The sequence below is a fragment of the Manduca sexta genome, chromosome 25, assembly GCF_014839805.1.
Source record: "Manduca sexta isolate Smith_Timp_Sample1 chromosome 25, JHU_Msex_v1.0, whole genome shotgun sequence".
Taxonomy (NCBI): domain Eukaryota; kingdom Metazoa; phylum Arthropoda; class Insecta; order Lepidoptera; family Sphingidae; genus Manduca; species Manduca sexta.
Window position 1 is genome coordinate 9403685 of NC_051139.1, and position 21960 is coordinate 9425644.

Genomic DNA, 21960 nt, shown 5'->3' on the forward strand with positions numbered 1-21960 from the left:
TTATATACTTGCCCACTGCTGAGCACGGGCCTCCTCTATTACTGAGAGAGATTAGGCCTTAGTCCACCACGCTGGCCTAGTGCGGGTTGGTAGACTTCACACACCTTCGAAATTCCTATAGAGAACTTTTCAGATGTGCAGGTTTCCTCACGATGTTTTCCTTCACCGTTAAAGCGAACGATAAATTCACAAAGAATACACACATGATTTTTTTTAGAAAAGTCAGAGGTGTGTGCCCTTGGGATTTGAACCTGCGGACATTCGTCTCGGCAGTCCGTTCCACACCCAACTAGGCTATCGCCGCTATTATTATTACGTCTTACAAAAAATGTTTTTACCTATATTTCTATGTAGGCAGGGCGGATTTGCAGTCCTAGCCGCACTCGGCCCGAGGCCATGTGGCGCCCCTTTCTCAGCACCCAAAATAGGGATTTAGGAAGATTATAATGATAAGGTACGCGAGCCTTTAATACGATAATAAGATACTTAGCATTTGAGTTATTTTTTGTAATTATCAGTGTTTTTTTTTTGTCCCGATTTACCACCTATCTAGTATAAATGGCAGCAATTCAGGAAGACACCAATAAGAACTCCCGCCCACACTCTATTTTTTTCTTCGATACTTGGCTATATTTTTATAGTCTGATGTTAACTTTTGCTTCGATATATTATAATACAAATACCATAGTGGCAAATTTTAATTTTGGCTGTTACGGCTCTGGGTGAAGTGCAGCCTCCTCGAGTTTTTAAATTGTACTTGTATCTCCAAAACTGGGCTGTGTTAAAGCTAGCTTACTTTTCCTTGAAACCATTTATGTTAGGGAAGATGCAGAAGACTGGAAGGGTGTGGTAACCCTTTGCCAAAATAGGTTTTTCATCCTTACACAAGCAACATTCACTTTAGTTAAGATCGACTAGATGGCGGAAACAGGTTAGTATAATTTGTATACTTTCAATATTGGTGCCATTATAATGTTGGCTAATTAAGTATCGCAATTCCTGTGAATAAACTGAAATAAATAACTGTTCTTATATAAATATTTATTATTATCACAAACAAATTTATATATAATATGGCACCCACAATCCATATTAATGCCAATTATGTTCTAATTTTCTATGCAAATACATAATACATTGTGTAGTAATCATATTTTAACCTTTCATATAACTTCAGTAAACTGGATGACAATCATGTTTGGTTCAGCATAGGTTAAGATATTGATTAGGTATAATGTACAAACATAAAACACCATTTATATGTCATAGCTTATAAATTATAATATGGATATGTCTTATTAAATATAGTCAAGTAAAAATAGTTATCACAGCTTTAGTTATCCCATATAGCTGCTGTCTTTTTAATTTTAAATTAAAGAATTTAGTCAATTGCTGTATGGAATATTACTAATATTTAAAGTGACTGGCTAATATGTTAAATAAGTTATTATATTGTTATTTACAAATTACATATTTTGGCTTTGGCATCCAACTCATATTTTCAATATGGGTATAATTCTCATGTTTAGTTCAACAATCAATTTTGATCCAAAAGTAAATTTATTTTAAAAGTAAATTTATTACATTATTAGGCAGTAACTTGCACAATGACTGGGGCAACAAAACACTGAATAATTGTTACACCGGCTTCTAGTGTCAATCACCACACTCCACGCGTGTTATGTGTGCCGCCGCACTAGCACTAGCACTAGCACTCAAAGACACGCACTGTGTCGACAACACATTCAATGTGTTAAGAACAAATAAAAATATTTGAATGTATGAAATTGTCTTACTTCCATATTAGTTATAATCAAAAAGTTTTCAGTTACTCATAAACAATGCAATAAAATAGCATGGGTATTTAGTATTTTCACACTGTAACCCTGGAACCACACTCTCGCGTCGCCGCGCCTTGCCCTCCTGGAGAATGTGGATGCAGGGTAACAGGTGTATTATATTAAGTCACTAATAGAAAATTGCATTAGCAATAGAAATTCAAACAACGCAAAAAGTTAACTAATATTTAGTCTCAGGATGTCTAGCATGCTGAGTGATAAAAATATCTACTTTACGAACACCCATTCTTTAAAATATTTATAAAATCACTCGATGGATGTCGCAAAATGTCTAGGCTCTGTATTCCAACCAGAAAGACATACTTCTGATCAGATTATAATTTTAATTACCTTAACAACTCAAGCCAATGACTTGTGTTTATAAAATGTAGACACTTCACAAATTAATTGAATTGTATTAAGTATATTATTGGCACAAGTCTTGTAACATGTTCTTATGTATTTCTAGACAGGAAGGTACAATGGATGATATGCACTTTTACCTTTTAAAATTGTTCTGCATGTAGGACACCTTTTTTCTACACACAAACACTTTTCAAGACACTTGAGACAATAAACATGGCCACATTTGGTTGAAGCTAAAGGATTTTTACCTAATTCATCCCAGCAAACGGGGCAACTACCAAATTTTGTTTCTGCTTCATTAATAGATGTTCTTAAAGCTGGTTTCTGAAAAAACAAAAAGGTGGAAATTTATTGTATACAATTGAATGATAAAGCAATCATGGTGGCTTCATATTTTTCATTACGAACACTGGTTATCAATGGGGAAAGCATCGCCAATTTGGTTACTTGAAAGTTTGTGTTATAACGTATTTCCATAAATATGAACTATTAATTTATTAGTTTATTCCCAAATATATACTTTTTGATTATGTGTTCCACATTGTGTATTAAAAAACAAAATTGCAGAAGTTTAAAGTAAGAAGGAAAAAAGTCAATTCTTGTCTACAAGTTCATCAAAACTCTCGGTATGTTTCTTTGTGGAAAATATAAGCAGCAGCCCTAGAAGTATTGTGCATGGCAGCCAGCAGTATTAATTTTCATATAAGAATGAAATTGCACAACAGCCAAACACACAGCTAGGAATTTGTAATTTTATATTAACATTTCATATAAAAATTATTATCTAGGAAGTTACAAATATTTTACTAATAGCAAGATCATAGAATGACTATATAGTCACTTTGCTCCCTAAAAAATCAACAAGGAACTGTAGTCATGTTCGAATAAGATTAATAATTATGTACAAATACTACTAACTTTCTTTTGGGTTTTTTTCTTTTGATGTACTTTTTTACTGGAGAATCTCTCTGTTGGAATAGATGTGTCTCTGTGTAAATGTGTTACATCAGCTGTGTCTGAAAGGGATGAACTATAGCCAGGTATCACATTTTCTTCGACTGCAATAAAACATTGTACATATGATGAGTAAGGAATAAGTACAGTATATGCAGTACATACAGCACATGTGTTGGTAGGGATCTCAAAGGATCTATCCATGCAGTTCATAATACAGTAGACTTGATTAACTGGACTAATTGTTGTCAAAAAGTATTTGTATTACCTAAAATCTGGGTAATTGAATTTATTATAATTACTAATAATTTACATAAATGTATTATCATAAACTAGCTTTAGCTAGCGGCTTCGCCCGCGTTATTGGCCATACTTGTACTTAGGAATAATGTAGACTAATATCCCTGTAATATTGGTAAAAGGATTTTCAAAATGGGGTAGGCAATTTTTTAGTTTTATATAAAGTTTTATCTTAAAACTCTCAGTTGGCAATCTAGATAATAGCGATAACTGTGTCCGGAAAATCGAGTCTCCAATGTATTATGCACAGGGTTTAATGTAATGGTGGCAGATAATTTAGTCTAAAACCAAAATAACATTAAATCAAAAAGAAGGAACTACGAGCGATTTGCGACTTATTTATATGCGTTAGGGTAGACAAATTAATCTTATAGTAAGCTACATAATGTATGTTCCTACATTATATTTTTGTACTTACTGATGGAATCATCTGTGTCCAAATCAATAATAGCGTCTGCTATTGCACAGTGATCAGCCAGGATATATGAATTTGTGAGGTCGACAAAATCATCGACATCGTTATTATTATTCATCTTCGTTTTTAAAAATGATCTCAATAATACTGGATACTATATTAATCTAGAAAGCGGAGCTTAAAACCCAAAATTAACAATAGTTATGAATTTATTCAATTTGTGGTGATTGGCTGTATTATGAATTTATAATGACATTGATGAACAGCTGATATCGCTTTTATTTAAAACTTTCAAAAAATTATAACCGTTATATATAGCAAAGATGCCCAAAGATCTAGCCCAAAGAGAATTATAATGATATAGCCTTTCCATTTTTTTTTTTGGTTTATTTACTCCTTAAGGAGAAGGCAAAGGCTCTCAGCCATACAGCCTTCTAGCCTTTCCATATATATTATAATTCTCTTTGGATCTAGCCAAAGAGATTTTTTTTTTTTATTTTCCCTTTATTATTAGGAAGGCAAAGGGTTCTAGCCCATACAGCCTCGTCATTAATAGTGCTTTTAATGAGATTCAGTACGATAAGGCCTAAGCCAAGTCTTCATATAGCCAAAGAGAATTATAATAATTTTGGAGATGCAGCCACTTTACAAATTGCTCTTTCTTTGTTTTTCAGATTCCTAAATTCAGAAACTGTGCCTGTTTCACAATTTCTTAAAAATCATGTAACTTTGAGGGAAAGTAGCAACACTTCTGAACAGTGTGAACCAAACATTCGTTTGAATAATGGATGTATAAGTCGGCCTTAGGCGTTACCTTGCGAACAATAAAAAAAAAAAAAACCATCTACTGATTTGACGTAAACAAATGTCAATTATAAAGTATTTTTAAGGAAAGCGCGGGAAACCTTTGAATTTGGCGGGTGTCTTTTTTCCTTTTAAATTGAAAATAATTATTTTTATTCAGAAATTTAGTCAGTTAAGTTGTAAATTGTATATATTTTTTCATTATTTATTTAATTGTAGTGTAGTGTATATAGAAAACAACTATTGGTAAGTGTGTATTTTATTAATATTTAGTTGGGTGTTGGGATGGACGAGCCCCCAGATCCTGGGGGTGATGTTCCCCAACCATCACATTTTATAACAATTGAAACTGCTTCAAGCTTAGACACTGACTGTTTAGTTTCCAACACAAATAAAAGAAAGCGCATACGGTTAAGTAAGGTGTGCAAAATATGCAATAAAAAAAAACGCAAAAATGCAATGGCTGTAGACTCGGGTAGAACTGGATGTCGTTGCGAAGACAGTGACGAAAAAATCACTGAAAATCAATCACCTCTCAAAGCACCGCATACACAAGCTCTTCCATCTCAGGCTTCTCAGGTACCTCCTAATATTACTGATAGTATTAGAAAAGAATATACTGCATTGGATGCTTCACCGTTTATTATTCATGTTGCTAGGTCTAGTACAGGAGAGATAACACAAGATCTTAATTTGCATCCAATATGCTTTGGCAGATTTTTATATAAAAACCAGGTGTCAAACATAGTACAAGGCAGTTTGAAGCGTATTGGTCGCAACAAAATTTCAATGGCATTCACAAGTCACTTAGCAGCAAATTCTTTCTTAAAACATCATGCCTTATTGGAAAAGGCTATGAAGCTTTTATTCCATCTTTTAACGTTACCAGGATGGGACTCGTAAGAGGTGTACCGGTGGACATGTCTGTGGAAGAAATAAAAGAAAATATTAGGGTTCCTTTAGGTTGTGGCGACATAATAAAAGTAAGACGCTTAAATTTTAAAACAATAGTGGATGGCTCTGCTACTTGGAAACCATCCCAGACTATAGTGCTTACTTTTGATGGTCAGGTCCTTCCCACAAGAGTATTTATGTGTTTTAATTCCCTCAAAAGTAGAACTATACATTTATCCTTCAATTCAATGCTACAATTGTTGCCGGTATGGACATACTAAAGATACATGCAGATCTAAACCAAGGTGCTATAAATGTGGACAAGGGCATACTGGTACATCTTGTGATTGCGACCAAGATAATAGTTATTGTTGTCTTTGTGGCGGCCCCCCATATTGCAATTAGCAAGGTTTGCCCAGAAGCCAGTAGGCAGACAAATATAAAAAAGTATATGGCCCAAAATTGCGTTTCATACTCAGAAGCATCAAAGATACATCCTCCAGTGACAAAATCATATGCTGACACATTAAAGTTTACACCCCCATCTTCTTTTGTAGCCAACAGCCAAGATGTCAAAACTCCAGCCACTCAACCATTGCACAGTAACTCTTATAAAAAAACTGTTTTTCTGAAGCCCCGTTCTCCGCCTAAATCGATACAAGGTTATGATCGTGCAGCCCACCAAGCTCTTGTAGGTGATTTCAACTCTCCCACTTATGCTGATGGGTGTGCACTTCCTAAAACTGGTACCCTGCCAGAACCACAATCAGTAGCCGATATTATAATAGCTTTAGTTTCATCACTGTCACAAACAATTTTACCGTCCAACGTTGCCCCTTTATTGAAAATAATAACTGACATATTTAACAATGGCTCACTTAGGCAGAGTTCTACAATGGAACTGCAGAAGCGTAGTGAAGAACAAATCTGATTTAATTTATCTTATTAATAAATTTAATCCTAGTGTTATAGCTCTATGTGAGACGTGGTTAAAACCGGAATTTTGTTTTAAAATTCCTGGTTATTCCTGTCTCAGGGAAGATAGAGCCGATGGGTATGGCGGTGTTGCCATACTCATCAAAAAAGCCCCTTAATTTTTCCCAGTTTGACTTACCATCTCACCATAATGATTTTTCCATAATAGCATCCATTGTTAATAATATTTGTTTTGTATCTATTTATATCCCGCGTCCCTGTTCTTATATATTTAGAGAAATAAACAACATTATTTCTATTTTACCGAAACCATTTTTAATTGTAGGAGATTTTAATTCTCATCATGAGTCGTGGGGCTGTTCAACAACAAAAACTTGTGGAAGAGATCTTATTGATATCATTGATTCTCATAATCTTTGTATTTTAAATTCAGGCTCTCCTACCCGCCGTACCAACCCTGATGAAGGTCTCAGTGCCGTGGATTTAACCATTAGTTCACCAAGCCTAGCTTCTTCTCTTACTTGGGAAATTCTTCCTTATTCTCATGGGAGTGATCACCTACCAATTCTGATTAACTTTCCACATACCAAGAAACCTTCTGTTTCGCGGTCGCCACGTTTAAAATATGTATTAAAAGATGTAAATTGGAATGAGTACAAAAAACGACTAGATAAACAAATTTCAAATCTCCCGGATATCCAAAATAACAACGAAACAGTATGTTCTATGGCTCTTGCTCAATTAATGACTGATGTTGCGGATGAGATTTTTCCCATTAAAAACACCACTAGCACCAGGATCCCGTCTCCACCTTGGTGGGACCGAGAGTGTACAAAAGCTGCAAAGAAAAGGAAAGAAGCCGAAAGGGCTTACTGCCAAAATATGACTTCAGAAAATTTTGATTACTACATGTTGATTTCTAAACAGACGAAAAATTTATTTCAAAAGAAAAAATCTGAAGGCTGGAAATCATTTTGTCATTCTATTTCCCCAGATACTCGTCCATCTATGGTTTGGCGAAATATTCGAAGATTTCGATCAGCCTTTAGTGATAATTCCGTCTGTTCACTCTCGCCTTCCCTAACAGAAGATATTTTAGATCATTTGGCTCCTCCTACTGTTCCACAACAACTTTGTCCATCCGCAGTCCTGAAAATAGACGATGACTTAAACTCCCCATTTTCACTATCAGAGCTCAAAGGTGTTTTAACTAGCGTCAAAGATTCTTCCCCAGGTGAAGATGGCATTCCCTACTCTTTTTAGTAATCTTAGTGAAACAGCATTACTTTATTTTTAAACATTGTTAATTCTATTATGATAACTGGTAACATACCTGCCTCATGGCGATCACAAATTGTATTGCCTATTCTGAAACCTGGTAAAAATTGCGTGCCAGGCCTCATCTTATCGTCCAATAGTTTTATCCTCCGTACTGTTAAAACTCGCTGAACATATGGTTAAAAACCGTTTGGAATGGTATATCGAGAGTAATCGCCTTCTGTCAGATAGCCAATATGGATTCCGAAAAGGCAAAAGCACGATAGATAGTATTAGTATTTTTGTGTCCGATATCCGCCTAGCTTTTTCTGAGAGCAAATCAGTGGTTGCCACATTTTTAGATATCAATTCAGCATACGACAATGTCATTCCCTCCATTCTAAGAAATAATTTGCATGATCTTAACATCCCTGGTATGCTATCTAATTTTATTACAAATTTAATAAGAGAACGATATATTAATATTTGTCCAGATGATGCTACCAAATTATCTAGAACCGTATGTAGGGGTCTACCCCAGGGGTCAGTGCTAAGTCCCTTACTTTACAATATTTACACATATGACCTGGAATCAGCTTTAAATAGTTCCGTTAAAATCCTTCAATATGCAGATGATCTCCTTCTTTATACATCAGAAAAAATAACTTCTAATACTTGTTCCTCTATGTCTTCAGCTATGAGCAATTTAGAATCCTGGATGACTCTAAATGGATTAGATCTTTCACCTTCTAAAAGCTGTTTAGTTTTGTTTACCAGAAAACGTTTATTTCCTATAATAGAAGTAAAATATAAAAATGTTATGATTCCGGTAAAGACCGAAGTGAAATTTCTTGGTGTTTTATTAGACTCAAAACTTACGGGTTCTCAACATAGTGATTATTTAGTTGCTAAATGCGAACGGAACTTGAATATTTTACGTTGTCTTTCAGGTGTTTGGTGGGGTGCGCACCCATTTTCATTACGACTCGTATATAATGCTTTAATTAGAAGTCTTTTAGACTACGGTACATTTATCTTGGAACCGGCTAATTCAGCAGCGTTTAAAAACTTGACTTAATTCAGAACAAGGCTCTTAGAATAATTGCTGGTGCGATGAAATCCAGTCCAATTAACGCTCTGGAAGTTGAGTGTGTAGAACCTCCTCTTAAATTGCGAAGACAGTACTTGTCAGACAGATTTTTGTTTAAAGCCTTGCAATTTTCTAATCACGCTCTTTTTCCAATACTTCAATCTCTTTCTCAATATATTGCAACATCTTCATCGTGGAAAGAAAAATCACTTCCTTGTTTGGTTATAAGTTTTCGTAAATTTATAAGTTTTCAAGCGCCCACTTATAGATCAGTTTCACTCCCAATTTTTATGGTTGGGTTTAAATCACTTCTGCTTTCGCCGGTAATATGTTATTCCTTAGGCGTTGATAGAGACCATCCTAATGCTAATACTCAGTTTAATGAATTAGTAAGCATTAAATGGCCTGATTTTCACCACATATACACTGACGCATCAAAACACTCTTTGTCAGATTATACTGGCGTGGGCGTTTACCATACTCAATATAACATTATACAAAAAATAAAGCTTCCTCCAGAAACTTCAGTCTTTACAGGGGAATGTTATGGAATATATAAAGCGTTAGAATTTATTCTTATTGCTAGACTTAGTAAAACTGTTATTTTTTCAGATTCATATAGTGCCCTTCAGGCCGTTGAAAAATTTCCTTTCAAATCAAAATCTCACTCAATTGTGATACTGAATATCAGAAAAAAGCTCGTAGAATGCCTTTCCAAAAACGTAACTGTAGTTTTATGTTGGGTCCCTGGTCACGTTAATATAAAAGGAAATGTAAAAGCCGACCGTTTGGCTAATGAGGCGATCACAAGTGGTGATATATATCCCTATATAAATTATTGCAACGATCTGGCTGCACTTCCAAACACTTTTCTCAGGGACTCCTGGGAAAAGTGCTGGGAAGAAAGCAGTCAGATAAAGGGAAAAATATATTCGAAAGTCCAATTGGGTATACCGGAGAAACCATGGTTTTGTAAATTGAAACTTGGTAAGCGATGTACTAGTATAATCATGAGAATGCGCTTGGGTCATGTGTGTTCGCCAGCTCACCTGGCTAGACTTGGTATTATTGCTAGTAGAACTTGTGAATGCGGTGAAGAGGAGGGTGACCTCAATCATATCTTCTTCGCTTGTCCGCTTTATGATAATGCTCATTTTATAAGTCAACTCATTTCCTTTGGTGTTCCTTTTCCTTGTTGTATTTCTTCCCTCCTCTTATTTAATGTAAATATTTATAAAGCTATTTCCTCATTTATTGTACATAATAACATAAAAATATAGTTTGTATATTCTTATTAATATATTGTATTGGCGAATATTATTATTATTAATATATTATATCTTGACTAACTTTCCTGACTTAATCCTAATTCCGAAACCAATTTCCTTCCTGTAATATGTTTCCCTAGCTTTATTGACATTGGCGTAGCACAGCAACACAGTGCTTGTAGCCATAAAAAAAAAAAAAAAAAAAAAAAAGTATTTTTAATTTTTGTGCGAGATTAAAAAACATTATTATTTGTTGTGCGTCCTGGCGCTTTATCCCGCAATAATTGTGTCATTGAATACTTTCTATAAAAATAATTTAATTGATTAAGTTGGTAGCTATAAAAAGTAATATTATACTGTTTAATTGCTTTTTACAAAGACAATCTTGATTAGTTTTTGAATAGAAAATTAAATCTTAAAACAGGTGATGGTGTTGAATTATTTGTGGTAAAATATATAGGTAGAGTGTTAAATATCGTCTAATATACTAGGTGCTATTTCCAGAATGCATCTGGGGGTGAATATATCTAACGCTTTGCAACAACTGGAGAGTGTGAAAGCTGCTGTTGATCAAAGTGATGATCCAAAATTGAAGGTATTTCTTTTACATAATCATCTTATATGAGTTAAAACTGCCCGAAGGCCCATTATATGCTGAAATATATAATTTCTTGGAGAATTTGCTTCTTTTTTTCAATCTTTTATATGTGCACGACAAAACGACTCCACTACACCTGATAGTAGGTGTAATGGGGTCTAGATAGAATTGCTATAGATGAGAGATGATTGCCTGATTGTATCTGGTTTAAATGAACCAGCCGTATGCTGAATCTGCAATGTGACACACTTATGTATACCACTATGGTAGGTTTTAACAACTTGTGTAGCTCTATCTAGGTAGCTGCTATAATAACGACCCGCTTTAACAACCTCCAAAATAGAAAAAATATTTCATATAAATATATTATATTTAAACTTCAAAACAAAATAATGTTTAAGAAACGTTTTCCCCAATCCTCTTATGTAAAGAGTTAATAGATTCATTCATAATTGTAATGTCTTAAATACATATTCCTTAATCATTTTTATAATAACTATACTCAATTTATTTAATATTTTTTACCATCAGGCTGCAACCAGCGATGACTTGAATATGCTAATAAGTTTACTAGAGAGTCCAATATTGAAGAGTATAGCAACCCTTCATGACTCAGTGGACATGCTTGCAACTCAAGTGGCTCACCACCCCTCCATATTGCCAGGGGACTTTGACATCACACCGGCTGGTAAAGAAATTTATTTTTGTCATCTTACATTATCTTACATTAGATTTAGTTTGTTCTTTCCTAAACTGTAAGCTATCAAACAGATAATTCAATTCAATAGTCAGTATAAGCTCTCTTGTTTAATCCTAAAGGACTGCAACTGTTGGATCCACAATACTGATTTTATTTTCATTTTATTATACTGGCAGACTTTATTGACATAAATGCTACATAATGTTACTTAACCCGTGAGGTAGCTGAATGTTTGCCGGCAAACATTGACAGCTACGCGTGTGACGGAAAAATAACCTTATTATGTAGTATATAAGGTTATAATCCCGTGACACACGCAAATGTCATGTAGCTGTCTTGGCTCGCCGGCGATTCACGAGAGACCAAGAGTTAATATTTTAAAAAAATGTCCCTAACCAGCTTCTGTCTGAATGAGATAATTAAAGTACCAAATAGATTGTGATGAAATTTAGTATTTATTTAGTTTGAGATTCTGGGAAGCACATAGGCTTCATTTTATCTTGGTATAATATACAGTGGTATTTTTAACCTGGAAAAACTCTTTCACACAGGCAAAAGCTAGTTCAAATATAAAATGTACCTACTTAAAAAAAAAAATATGTAAGTATCAAAATATGATTACTAAAGAAATGAAGTTACATACAAAAATGTAGACAATCTATTGGTTTTTATGAAAATTTCTGTATTATTTATTATAATATTCAAATATTGATTTTGGGGTTAAACTTAGTGTGTGAAAACATTCAATTGCTTCGACAATTAAGATAAAAAATAATCGAATCATCGCAGCCAATAAGCTAGTTAGCTATAAGGACATTTGAAATTCAAACAATTTACTATATAAAAGTCACAAATTTTATCTGTCTAAATTTTATTTTTACTCAGAATTTCACTTGCTTTCAAAGCTTATGATTGCTAATAGACCATACTAGCTTATTTAAAACAAACTAGAACTCATACGGGAAGAGTTAAGAATGCTCAAAATTGCATTTTGAAATAAATTAATTTTACTTTCACTTCTATTTTGTTTTTACTTCCTAACAACTCGGGTATCTCTTACACAATTCTTTTCAGGTGACTTGGCATTGCAAGCCAGGAATCTATATGGAAGTCATGAGGGTGAGGAAGAACAACGAGTGCCGCAGGTGTCACCTCCTCATAGTCTAGAGTTTGCTTCCAACTCTGATAATGAGCGCATTTTGGGTCTTGACAGTGGGTCTGTAGATTCAAATATGTCACCTAAACAGGTAAGATACAATAACTATAATATAACAGTCTGAATATTCAATCTGATCACCAATATCTGTTTATTCTTAAATTATATTTCATATATAATTTGCTTTTTTTTTATCTAAATTATTGGTAGAGCCGAGGACTATTGGAGAGTTCCCGCAATGAAGACTCACTTGTCTCCGGATCCCACAACATAGTGGCAAGTGACTGGGCGCAAGTGGAAATCATAAATCTCGTTAATGATGGCACTGGACTTGGATTTGGTAATCTGTCTTACTATTGCAAGTGATGCAACATTGGTGCAATATAAAAATGTCTTGAAAGTAATCCTTTTTGGTACATAAACACAATAGCTCTTTATAACAAGGTAACTTGGCAATGGACATACTTCATAAAAATTTAAAAGCATATGATGTTAATTAAGATTATTTGATAAAGACACAAAGCCTATTTGTATAATAGTATATTAATTCCATTCCAAATTTGTTTTGTGTTTCAGGCATCATTGGAGCTCGAACAAGTGGAGTTATTGTTAAGACTATACTAGCTGGCGGCGTAGCTGATCGCGACGGACGCCTTAAATCTGGAGATCATATTCTTCAGATTGGAGATGTAGGTGTAATTCATATACACTCTAATGTGTTATTTTACTCTATTTGACTGCCTCGGTGGCGTAGTTGTAAGTGTACACGGTACAAGTACGACTGCCGCGCTGAGGTCCTGGGTTCGAACCCCGAGTCGGGCCAAAATAATTGTGACTGAGTTTTTCCATCTTAAAAATTACTCAGTCGCAGCTCGGAGTCAGGTAGTTGGCGGTGTGGATACCCCCGTGCCTCGGAAAGCACGTAAAGCCGTTGGTCCTGCGCCTGATCTCTCTCCGGTCATGTCGGATTGCTGTCTCACCGAACTATGAGAGTGAAGGAACAGAGAGTGCACCTGTGTATTGCGCACACACTTGTGCACTATAATATCTCCTGCGTACCTGGCTGATCTCCGTTGAGATTGGCCGCCGTGGCCGAAATTCGGCTAGGAGGGATTCATTCATTCAATGTGTTATTGCAATAATTAATGATTTAGTGTAAGATGAATATTTGAAGGTATTATGACTGTGTGCAGGTGAGCCTGGTGGAGATGGGGTCGGAGCAGGTGGCGGGCGTGCTGCGCGCGTCGGGGTCGCGCGTGCGCCTCGTGGTGGCGCGCGCCGCCGACCCCGCCGCCGCGCACCCCTCGCCCGCGCCGCTCGTGCCCGCCAGGTCACCACTGCACGCAGCTGCTTCACTTCATTACCTTATTAACGACTACGTTCCAACCATAATATAATAATATCAGCCCTGTATTATATACTTGACCACTGCTGAGCACGGGCCTCCTCTACTACTGGGAGGGATTAAGCCTTAGTCCACCACGCTGGCCTAGTGCGGATTGGTAGACTTCACACACCTTCGAAATTCCTATAGAGAACTTCTCAGATGTGCAGGTTTAATCACGATGTTTTCCTTCACCGTTAAAGCGAACGATAAATTCACAAAGAATACACACATGATTTTTTAGAAAAGTCAGAGATGTGTGCCCTTGGGATTTGAACCTGCGGACATTCGTCTCGGCAGTCCGTTCCACACCTAATTAGGCTACCGCCGCCTAACCATAATATACATATATTTTAACTACATTACATTCTGCGTTAATTACGCGTAGAGTCGCTAGCATTTCCCGGCTATAGTTTACAGTTTGTAGTCCGACCTCGACTTCTACCTTTACTTGTGTTTAAAATTATTAGGTCCTTACATATGAAATTGGCGTTTGAAATGAAACACCATGTTCCTATGTAAGGACCTAATATAATTAATATGACTATTAATTAACTACTAAGTTTCTCGTGGCTTCATCAGTTTGAAAAACCTTTCTCACTACAAAAGTTCTTAAACATTGTACAAAGCCAGCGCCATTTACTTAAAAAATGGATTTAAAAAGTTAATTATTTGCCATTGGGGAAATTTACCGGGATATTAAGAAGCAAGATAAGATGTACTACCGTGGACACCAGAGACCGGCAGGTCTGTGGTTTTTCAGTAGTCTGGGTCCGAAATAACCGAAAAAGGAACCATATCCGTAACCCGTCGGTCCTGTATGGGTCCGTTTACCCGCGCAGCGAGTGCCTCTCTTCTCTGCGTCCGTAACTCGAACTCTATAAAAAACTCCAGTGCTGCATGCGGATACATATATCTAAAACGTAAACAGTTCCGTTCTGCGTGCAAACGTACATCCATCCATTACACGAGGTTTGCGGGTCCGCTGAGCTGTGTCGATCCGGACCTGCACATCAGTGTATACTCGGTTAAAAATATTCTCTGTGAATTGTCAGGCTTCTTTCGGATCCAGAGGATTTGGATCGGTACCTGATGGAGGCCGGGTTTGAGCAGGTGTTCCACACTCAGCCTACAACACTATCCGTCAACACCGCTGCTTCGAGATTCGTGTTCGACAAACCGATCACACCACCGCCTGAATCTGGTAAGTTGATGGTACGTTTTAATGATTGATAAAAATGATTATGATTAATGATTAATAAAAAAAAAATGAATAGTAAATAATCAGCACTGCTCATTAACATTAATACTAGAAATCGACCGCATGGTAGCATTTATTATTGTAATGAAATTGTTAATCTTTACGTATAATTTAATCATCTGTAGATGCAGAGTCACCGGAAGTCGACAGGTTCACTGTTCAATTGAAGAAAGATGAAAATGGCCTCGGTATCACCATTGCCGGTATACTCCTTTTTATATAATTTTTCCAAATAATTATTACCCACCACTGCAAAATCTGATTCTTGATTTAAAATTAGTGACGTCGAGTCATAAAGATTCCACTCTCAATACCATCTATACTAAATAAATTAGTAGTTATGATTGTTGAGGTTTGCAAATACAAAGCCTTTTTATAATGTAATTTAAGGTTATAGCTTAAGGTCCATTTTTCATACATTTTGTTTCACCTTTAATCTGGGTAACTAAACAAGTATTGACAAGTAAAGAATTTAAATTCACGTCTAGTTAGTGATTAGTTCTCGCAGTTAAAAGAAAAACGTAAAAATTATTAATATGCATGGATATTTCGGCCTTTAAAATTTCGTCGTATTAAATTTTAAAGGCCGCATAATAGTATGTATCTTTTTGATTTATTGTATTTGGAATAAAATAACAATGTACTGTTACTAAGCAATGTGTGCTAGTCTGTTATGGTTGTCTAACGTGTTAACTCTATTAAAAAATATAAGTTCCTATTCCACGGAATACCTTGTTTAAATTTTCAGACTTATTCTACAAGGGCGACTCAAAGCCCAACAATAATTGACTCAATGTAATGTGTGTCCAGGCTACGTGTGCGAGAAGGAGGAGTTGTCGGGTATATTCGTGAAGTCGGTGACGGCGGGCAGCGCGGCGGCGCTGAGCGGCAAGGTGCGCGTCAACGACCGCATCGTGGCCGTGGACGGCGTGTCGCTCGCCGGCAAGTCCAACCAGCGCGCCGTCGACGCGCTCAAGCAGAGCGGCAGCGTCGTCACGCTCGAGCTGGAGAGGTACGCTGGCGCACTTACCAACATATCTGTTCGTTTCCCTCCTAACATTCTACGACTAAGAAGCAAATGAAACTGATAGCAGAACGGACTAGGGACTATCAGAATTTTATTAGCGCATATGATATTGACACTACACAAACTTTTTAATCTGTAACCGATTTTATTGTGATTATAATATTAATAAATTTTAAGATCTAGACACCCAACTCCACATGACATCTGATGAACTCAAAATTACTTACCTTAATTTACACCAAACCAGAAATTCGTGTTCTATTTTGATAATAACCACTCAGCAAACTACGATATGTGTGGTTCGGTCAGATACTTACGCGGTCCGAAGTACGAGCAGCTGCAGCAGGCGATCGCGGCGGGCGAGGGCGCGGCGCCGGCGAGCCCGCACAACCCCTTCCTGCACATGCACAAGGCCGACGCCGACAGCGACCGCGACATACCCATGCACCATATACACGCGCCGCCGTGAGTCATCTAATATTTATATATAAAAAAATACTTTTACCTTTGTAAGTAAAAAAGCATTTTCCGTAAAAATTAATGGATATTTGTTATAAAATGTGCTTTAAGTCACTAGTTACTGTGTATCATCATTGTAAATAAAATGAAAAGAAATCTGATAAATATGTACAAAATTATAATTAGCTCCTTTAATGTGTCCATTAATGAGTCGTTTTGGTGGTGATTTTTATTTAGTGCTGAAGTTGTGGTGGAAGAACCTAAACCTACTGGACCTCCATTCGATATGCCACGCACGCCGGAGCAAAAGGAAGCTATCCGGAGGAAATGGCAAGCTATATTGGGTAAGCATCATAGTAAATATAACAGGCTGTACTAATAAGCCGAGATTACACCTTATAATTTATGCTATACTTGTCTTGGATGTGTCATTTATTTAATTTCTAATATTATAATACTATAACTAACCATCTAATACTTTTTCCAGGTGACGACGTTGAAATCGTGGTTGGTGTGGTGATGCGCGGCGGTGGAGGGTTAGGTATTTCACTGGAAGGCACTGTGGATGTCGAGGGCGGGCGGGAGGTGAGGCCGCATCATTACGTGCGCTCCGTGTTGCCCGAGGGACCGGTCGGACGCGCCGGAGTGCATCGCCCTGGAGATGAATTGCTTGGTGAGATTTAATCATTCACTCTTATAATTCCAAATAAATTGATTGATTCCTTATTGCGAAAAATGTCGCCTTATAAAAAAAAATGTATTCAAAAACTTGCCTATGTAAAATCTCTTTAATTAAAGATTACAAAAAAGTACCCTGCGATATAGTGGAATAACAACGCATTCTGCTAGTTTTGTTTTGTGCACTTAAAATTTTTGTGTAACGAATGCGTCGTTTCCAGAGGTGAACGGTCACCGGCTGCTGGGCATGAACCACCTGGAGGTGGTGTCGATCCTGAAGGAGCTGTCGAGCGAGGTGTGCATGGTGTGCGCGCGCCCGCGCCCCGCGCCGCCGCTCGACCTCGCGCCGCCCGCGCCCACGCTTGTCAAGGTAAACTCTACCCTATACACTACTGCTGAACGATTATAATACCGTATATTGATTCTGGAATATTGTTTTTATACTATAGAAAAGTGGCGATAGCCTAGTTGGTTGTGGAACGGTCTGCCGAGACGAATGTCCGCAGGTTCAAATCCCAAGGGCACACACCTCGATTTTTCTATAAAATTATGTGTGTATTCTTTGTGAATTATCGCTTGCTTTAACGGTGAAGGAAAACATCGTGAGGAAACCTGCATACCTGAGAAGTTCTCTATAGGAATTTCGAGGGTGTGTGAAGTCTACCAATCCGCACTAGGCCAGCGTGGTGGACTAAGGCCTAATCCCTCTCAGTAGTAGAGGAGGCCCGTTCTCAGCAGTGGGCAAGTATATCATACAGGGCTGATATTATTATACTATAGAATGACAAAGGCTTGATCGTAAGCACCACGCCCGCCCATAAATAATACAATTAACATATTGCAAGGCACAATTCCTGTGACGTTAAGGGGCTGGCTTCTATAACCTATAAATTAGAGTGCTTGTATACTGTTGTATTGCACCAAACCTTGACAAATCTTGGGAGTGGGTGTAACTAGCCAGATTATTTGTCAAATACATTTCTACCCCCTACTTACGTCGCGCACAATGACTCGGCTACTTTACGGGCTAATTGCGGAAAAGGGAGCCTATAAGCATAACCCCCTACTTTAGCTGTATACACCTTATACCTACAGGTATTAGCCTAGAATTCAACCAATTAATGAGCTGGAATGGATACTTGGATTTTCGCGCACATTGCTATATTAGACACAAATTAGGCATTTTTAACGCTAATCAACTAAATATAATGTACCTAACGAACCACATCCTCAATGATATTTTTCTGCAATCCGCAGAACTTTTGAGATATCTCAACTGTTTTAAATATCAACAATAAATTAAGATACAAAACCCAACTACACTATTTTTATTGATTTACTTATATAAATTGGTAGTGGACTTGGCGATTTGTCTGATCACATTATACTGAACCGTAACTATTTTAGTATGTGTATATAATTTACATACCTATGGTATCTGAATTTAATGTATAAATATGTTGTGAGCGTTACTTATCTTTTTCAGTGACCATTTACAATGATCATGAGATACAAGATATCTAATAATAGAGTGCGCATAATAACTAGCAAGGTATTTTATAGCACAGAGTAATAATGTTTTATTTACTTGCATGGACATAACGTTCCTATAAGTCTCTTTAAAAGTGGAGTTCCATGGTGCGCGTTATCGTGCCCGAACGAGGACGCACTGCGGAACGGGGGCGTTGTTTGTGTGGATGCATCCGCACTATTCATAAAATTAATAATAATTAAATATATAAACAAATAATTCGTGGCATCCGCTGGTTTTGATATATTCCAATATGTGGCATGAGAATAATATTCACATAAAATAATACACAATATCAAGGTCTCTCAGAGCGACGTACGGCTGTTCGCGTTCCTCAGTGTGTAGTATCGATATCACACCGTGGAACCCCACCAAAAGAAATCTGAACATTATGTTAGTATGGTCATAGACATTCTTTGTGTAAATAATATAGATGTAGTACTATTTCAACAAAGAATGATGAGTAATCAGTATTTCTATTTCCCCGTCTACTTAACAATCCGTAAATGTATTTTATGAATCAATTTATTTATTAGTATTCAATGTATTTATATACTTTTCTCCCCTACTTTATTAATGACATAAATATATGCACGTTCTTTTGATTTGTGCTAGGCTCTACAATCTATATCTACCCTCATTCATAGTAATAATATAATTATTATAATATGTATTTATGTTTTTCATTATTTGTTTTGTATATCTTCTGGTATGAAATTTATTAACAGACATTAGGATAAAATTGCATTCATGTCTTTATATTATTTTAAATAACACACATTATTAGTTTCAACAATTTTTAATAATTTATCTATTAATAAAAACAGTGTTTATTTGAAGGATTGTAAAAATGGTGAAAACAAATATACATTATCGTGTTTTTGCATATTTTATATAACTTATTAGCTTTTTTACAATTCACTGAAATAAGGTTACTAGTAGAAAAACTACTTTTAATTTTATCTAGAATATTCTTTAAAACACATCTATGGCAAATACGACCCGCTTAATGGTAAGCTGTTATTACCTAGAGACGATTGTAATACCAGATTCATCCCTTGACGACGCTATAAATTTGTATTTTAAGATTTCCAAATCGTATCTCCTTGCGAAAACCTCGACAGAGAGATTGTTAATTTAGTTTGCATGTAGGAAAAGATTGTTAATAGAGTATTGATGTTTGCAGGCGAAATCTGATGGTAGCCTGGCAGGCGCCGGCGCGGAGGAGGGCGGCTCGCTGTCGACCGGCGGGAAGGTGCGCTCGCGCAGCCTCGAGCCGCTCACCGGACTCGCCATGTGGTCCTCCGAACCGCAGATTATAGGTCCGGTTGCATTTAGACTTTTAATTTCTTTACTAATTATTTTTATTATTAGTCTCTTCCTCCTAAATTATTTAATTCGAGAAATTTTATCTTGATCGCTTCTATCACACTTACCAAATAATATACTGTCCGATGATAAATAATCAGCATCGGAAAAATGTCGCGTTACGTAACGCGAGTTACGTAATTACAGAGTTGGTGAAAGGTGAGCGCGGTCTCGGGTTCTCGATTTTGGACTACCAGGACCCGCTCCGTCCTTCGCACACGCTGGTGGTGATTCGGTCGTTGGTTCCGGGCGGCGTGGCGCAGCAGGACGGCCGGCTCATACCAGGAGACCGGCTGCTATTCGTCAACGATCAGGTACTGTACCTTACTGAGTATGTCACCTTCACGTTCAATAATAGATTTTATTTGGGTTGGATTTTTTATGTTGGGTCATATTTATTGGAAAAAAAATTACATAAATTTCCTAGTATTAGATGATTCAAAGGGCTGACTTCAAGATGAGATGCGGTCGATAAATCAAATTCTAATAATTTCTGCTATATAGTGAAATAAGTATGTTGCGCCGAAACCAATGTTGGCAGCAGTGATAATAGAATTTTCCCTAAGAAAATCAAAGAATATTATAATTACTGAGTACTATGTATTTGTCCCATGCCAGAACCTAGAGGACGCGAGCCTGGAGCAGGCGGTGGCGGCGCTGAAGGGCGCGGCGCGGGGCGTGGTGCGCATCGGCGTCGCCAAGCCGCTCCCGCTCGCAGACGCGCCGCCGCTGCCGCCCACGCCCGCGCCCGCGCCCGCCTCCGCCTCCGCCTCCGCCGCGCACTGAAGTCGCGCCCGCCTCGAGATATATTCACACATCACTTTTCGCATCCACGACACTCTTTGAATTATTCGCATTATACTATTTTTGAAAGGCATTTTCAGTTAGTAAATTAATGACACCTGCTTAAACATGTCTTAGATCTTTAACTCCAATTTAATACCTACCAATAGAGTTCACGTTATTCAGTTGCGCACTTTACACGTGGCTATCTGCCCAAGTCTTCCACTTGCTTATTAAAAAACTGTTAATAAATTATTACAAATTTTGGTAAATACATACATACATAACATCACGCATTTATCCCCGAAGGGGTATGCAGAGGCGCAACTAGGGCACCCACTTTTCGCCAAGTATGTTCCGTCCCATTATGTGATAGGGGGCGAGCCTATCGCCATTTCGGACACAAATTCCAGACTCCGGCCTGATACTCAGCAGAAAAATCCAAATATCACTTTGCCCGACCCGGGATTCGAACCCAGGACCTCAGAGCGCTATTGTACCGAACATGCAATACAACTACGCCACCGAGGCAGTCTCTACTCTCTAGTTTTTAAAATAAGAGGATTAAAACCCAAATATATAGGTACAAGCAAATATAAACTTTGTTGATATATTTTCAATTCATAATTAATAAAATTGATTTTTGAAATTTTTATCTCTATAAATGTCAAAACATAATCCTAGGCAGCTATATCACACTTACTGCTCATTAAAATGCATACAAAAATTGTGCTATAATATTAATATAATGTGAATTACGTTACGCTCTTACACTTAAAGGTTATCAATTATCATCTTTATCAAGCAAATAACATATCGATACCAATACTGGTACTTATCTAAACGTGTTCTTGATACGACCCTGTGATGTGTGAATAAACCTTTGTTAATTG

The 21960-nt window shown here is 36.9% G+C and overlaps 2 protein-coding genes and 1 long non-coding RNA gene across 4 annotated transcripts; 1 reads left to right on the forward strand and 2 right to left on the reverse strand.

The window, feature by feature from the left end:
- Nucleotides 1-1024: 1024 nt before the first annotated feature.
- Nucleotides 1025-4231, reverse strand: LOC115455797 (E3 ubiquitin-protein ligase RNF4). The gene is made up of 3 exons (XM_030184524.2): nt 3877-4231; nt 3123-3262; nt 1025-2528 (listed from the first exon to the last, which is right to left on the reverse strand). The coding sequence occupies exons 1-3, from the start codon at nt 3989-3991 to the stop codon at nt 2304-2306; spliced, it is 480 nt and encodes a 159-aa protein (XP_030040384.1). The 5' UTR covers nt 3992-4231; the 3' UTR covers nt 1025-2303.
- Nucleotides 4232-5297: 1066 nt separating this feature from the next.
- Nucleotides 5298-5789, reverse strand: LOC119190633. The gene is made up of 2 exons (XR_005113039.1): nt 5735-5789; nt 5298-5601 (listed from the first exon to the last, which is right to left on the reverse strand). It is a non-coding gene; the product is annotated as an uncharacterized LOC119190633 (long non-coding RNA).
- Nucleotides 5790-10300: 4511 nt separating this feature from the next.
- On the forward strand, nt 10301-21195 carry LOC115449444 (patj homolog). Of its 2 annotated transcripts, none has more exons than XM_030177313.2 (17): nt 10301-10546; nt 10627-10717; nt 11252-11408; nt 12495-12667; nt 12787-12916; nt 13153-13265; nt 13770-13906; nt 15016-15164; nt 15347-15424; nt 16032-16233; nt 16558-16713; nt 16945-17051; nt 17195-17380; nt 17607-17755; nt 20103-20238; nt 20432-20598; nt 20903-21195. In XM_030177313.2, the coding sequence occupies exons 2-17, from the start codon at nt 10628-10630 to the stop codon at nt 21068-21070; spliced, it is 2298 nt and encodes a 765-aa protein (XP_030033173.2). In that variant the 5' UTR covers nt 10301-10546; nt 10627; the 3' UTR covers nt 21071-21195. The 2 variants fall into 2 exon arrangements, with proteins under 2 accessions (XP_030033173.2, XP_037298790.1); XM_037442893.1 differs by having other exon boundaries at nt 10346-10546; nt 10614-10717.
- The last annotated feature ends 765 nt before the right edge of the window (nt 21196-21960 follow it).

Coding starts and splice junctions, on each gene's coding strand:
- LOC115455797 (XM_030184524.2), bottom strand. CDS start 3,991: ATGAATAATAATAACGATGTCGATGATTTTGTCGACCTCACAAATTCA. Junction 3,263..3,876: donor GGACACAGATGATTCCATCA/GTAAGTACAAAA, acceptor GTTTTATTGCAG/TCGAAGAAAATGTGATACCT. Junction 2,529..3,122: donor AGAAAAAAACCCAAAAGAAA/GTTAGTAGTATT, acceptor TTGTTTTTTCAG/AAACCAGCTTTAAGAACATC.
- LOC115449444 (XM_030177313.2), top strand. CDS start 10,628: ATGCATCTGGGGGTGAATATATCTAACGCTTTGCAACAACTGGAGAGT. Junction 11,409..12,494: donor CTTTGACATCACACCGGCTG/GTAAAGAAATTT, acceptor AATTCTTTTCAG/GTGACTTGGCATTGCAAGCC. Junction 17,381..17,606: donor CCCTGGAGATGAATTGCTTG/GTGAGATTTAAT, acceptor CGTCGTTTCCAG/AGGTGAACGGTCACCGGCTG.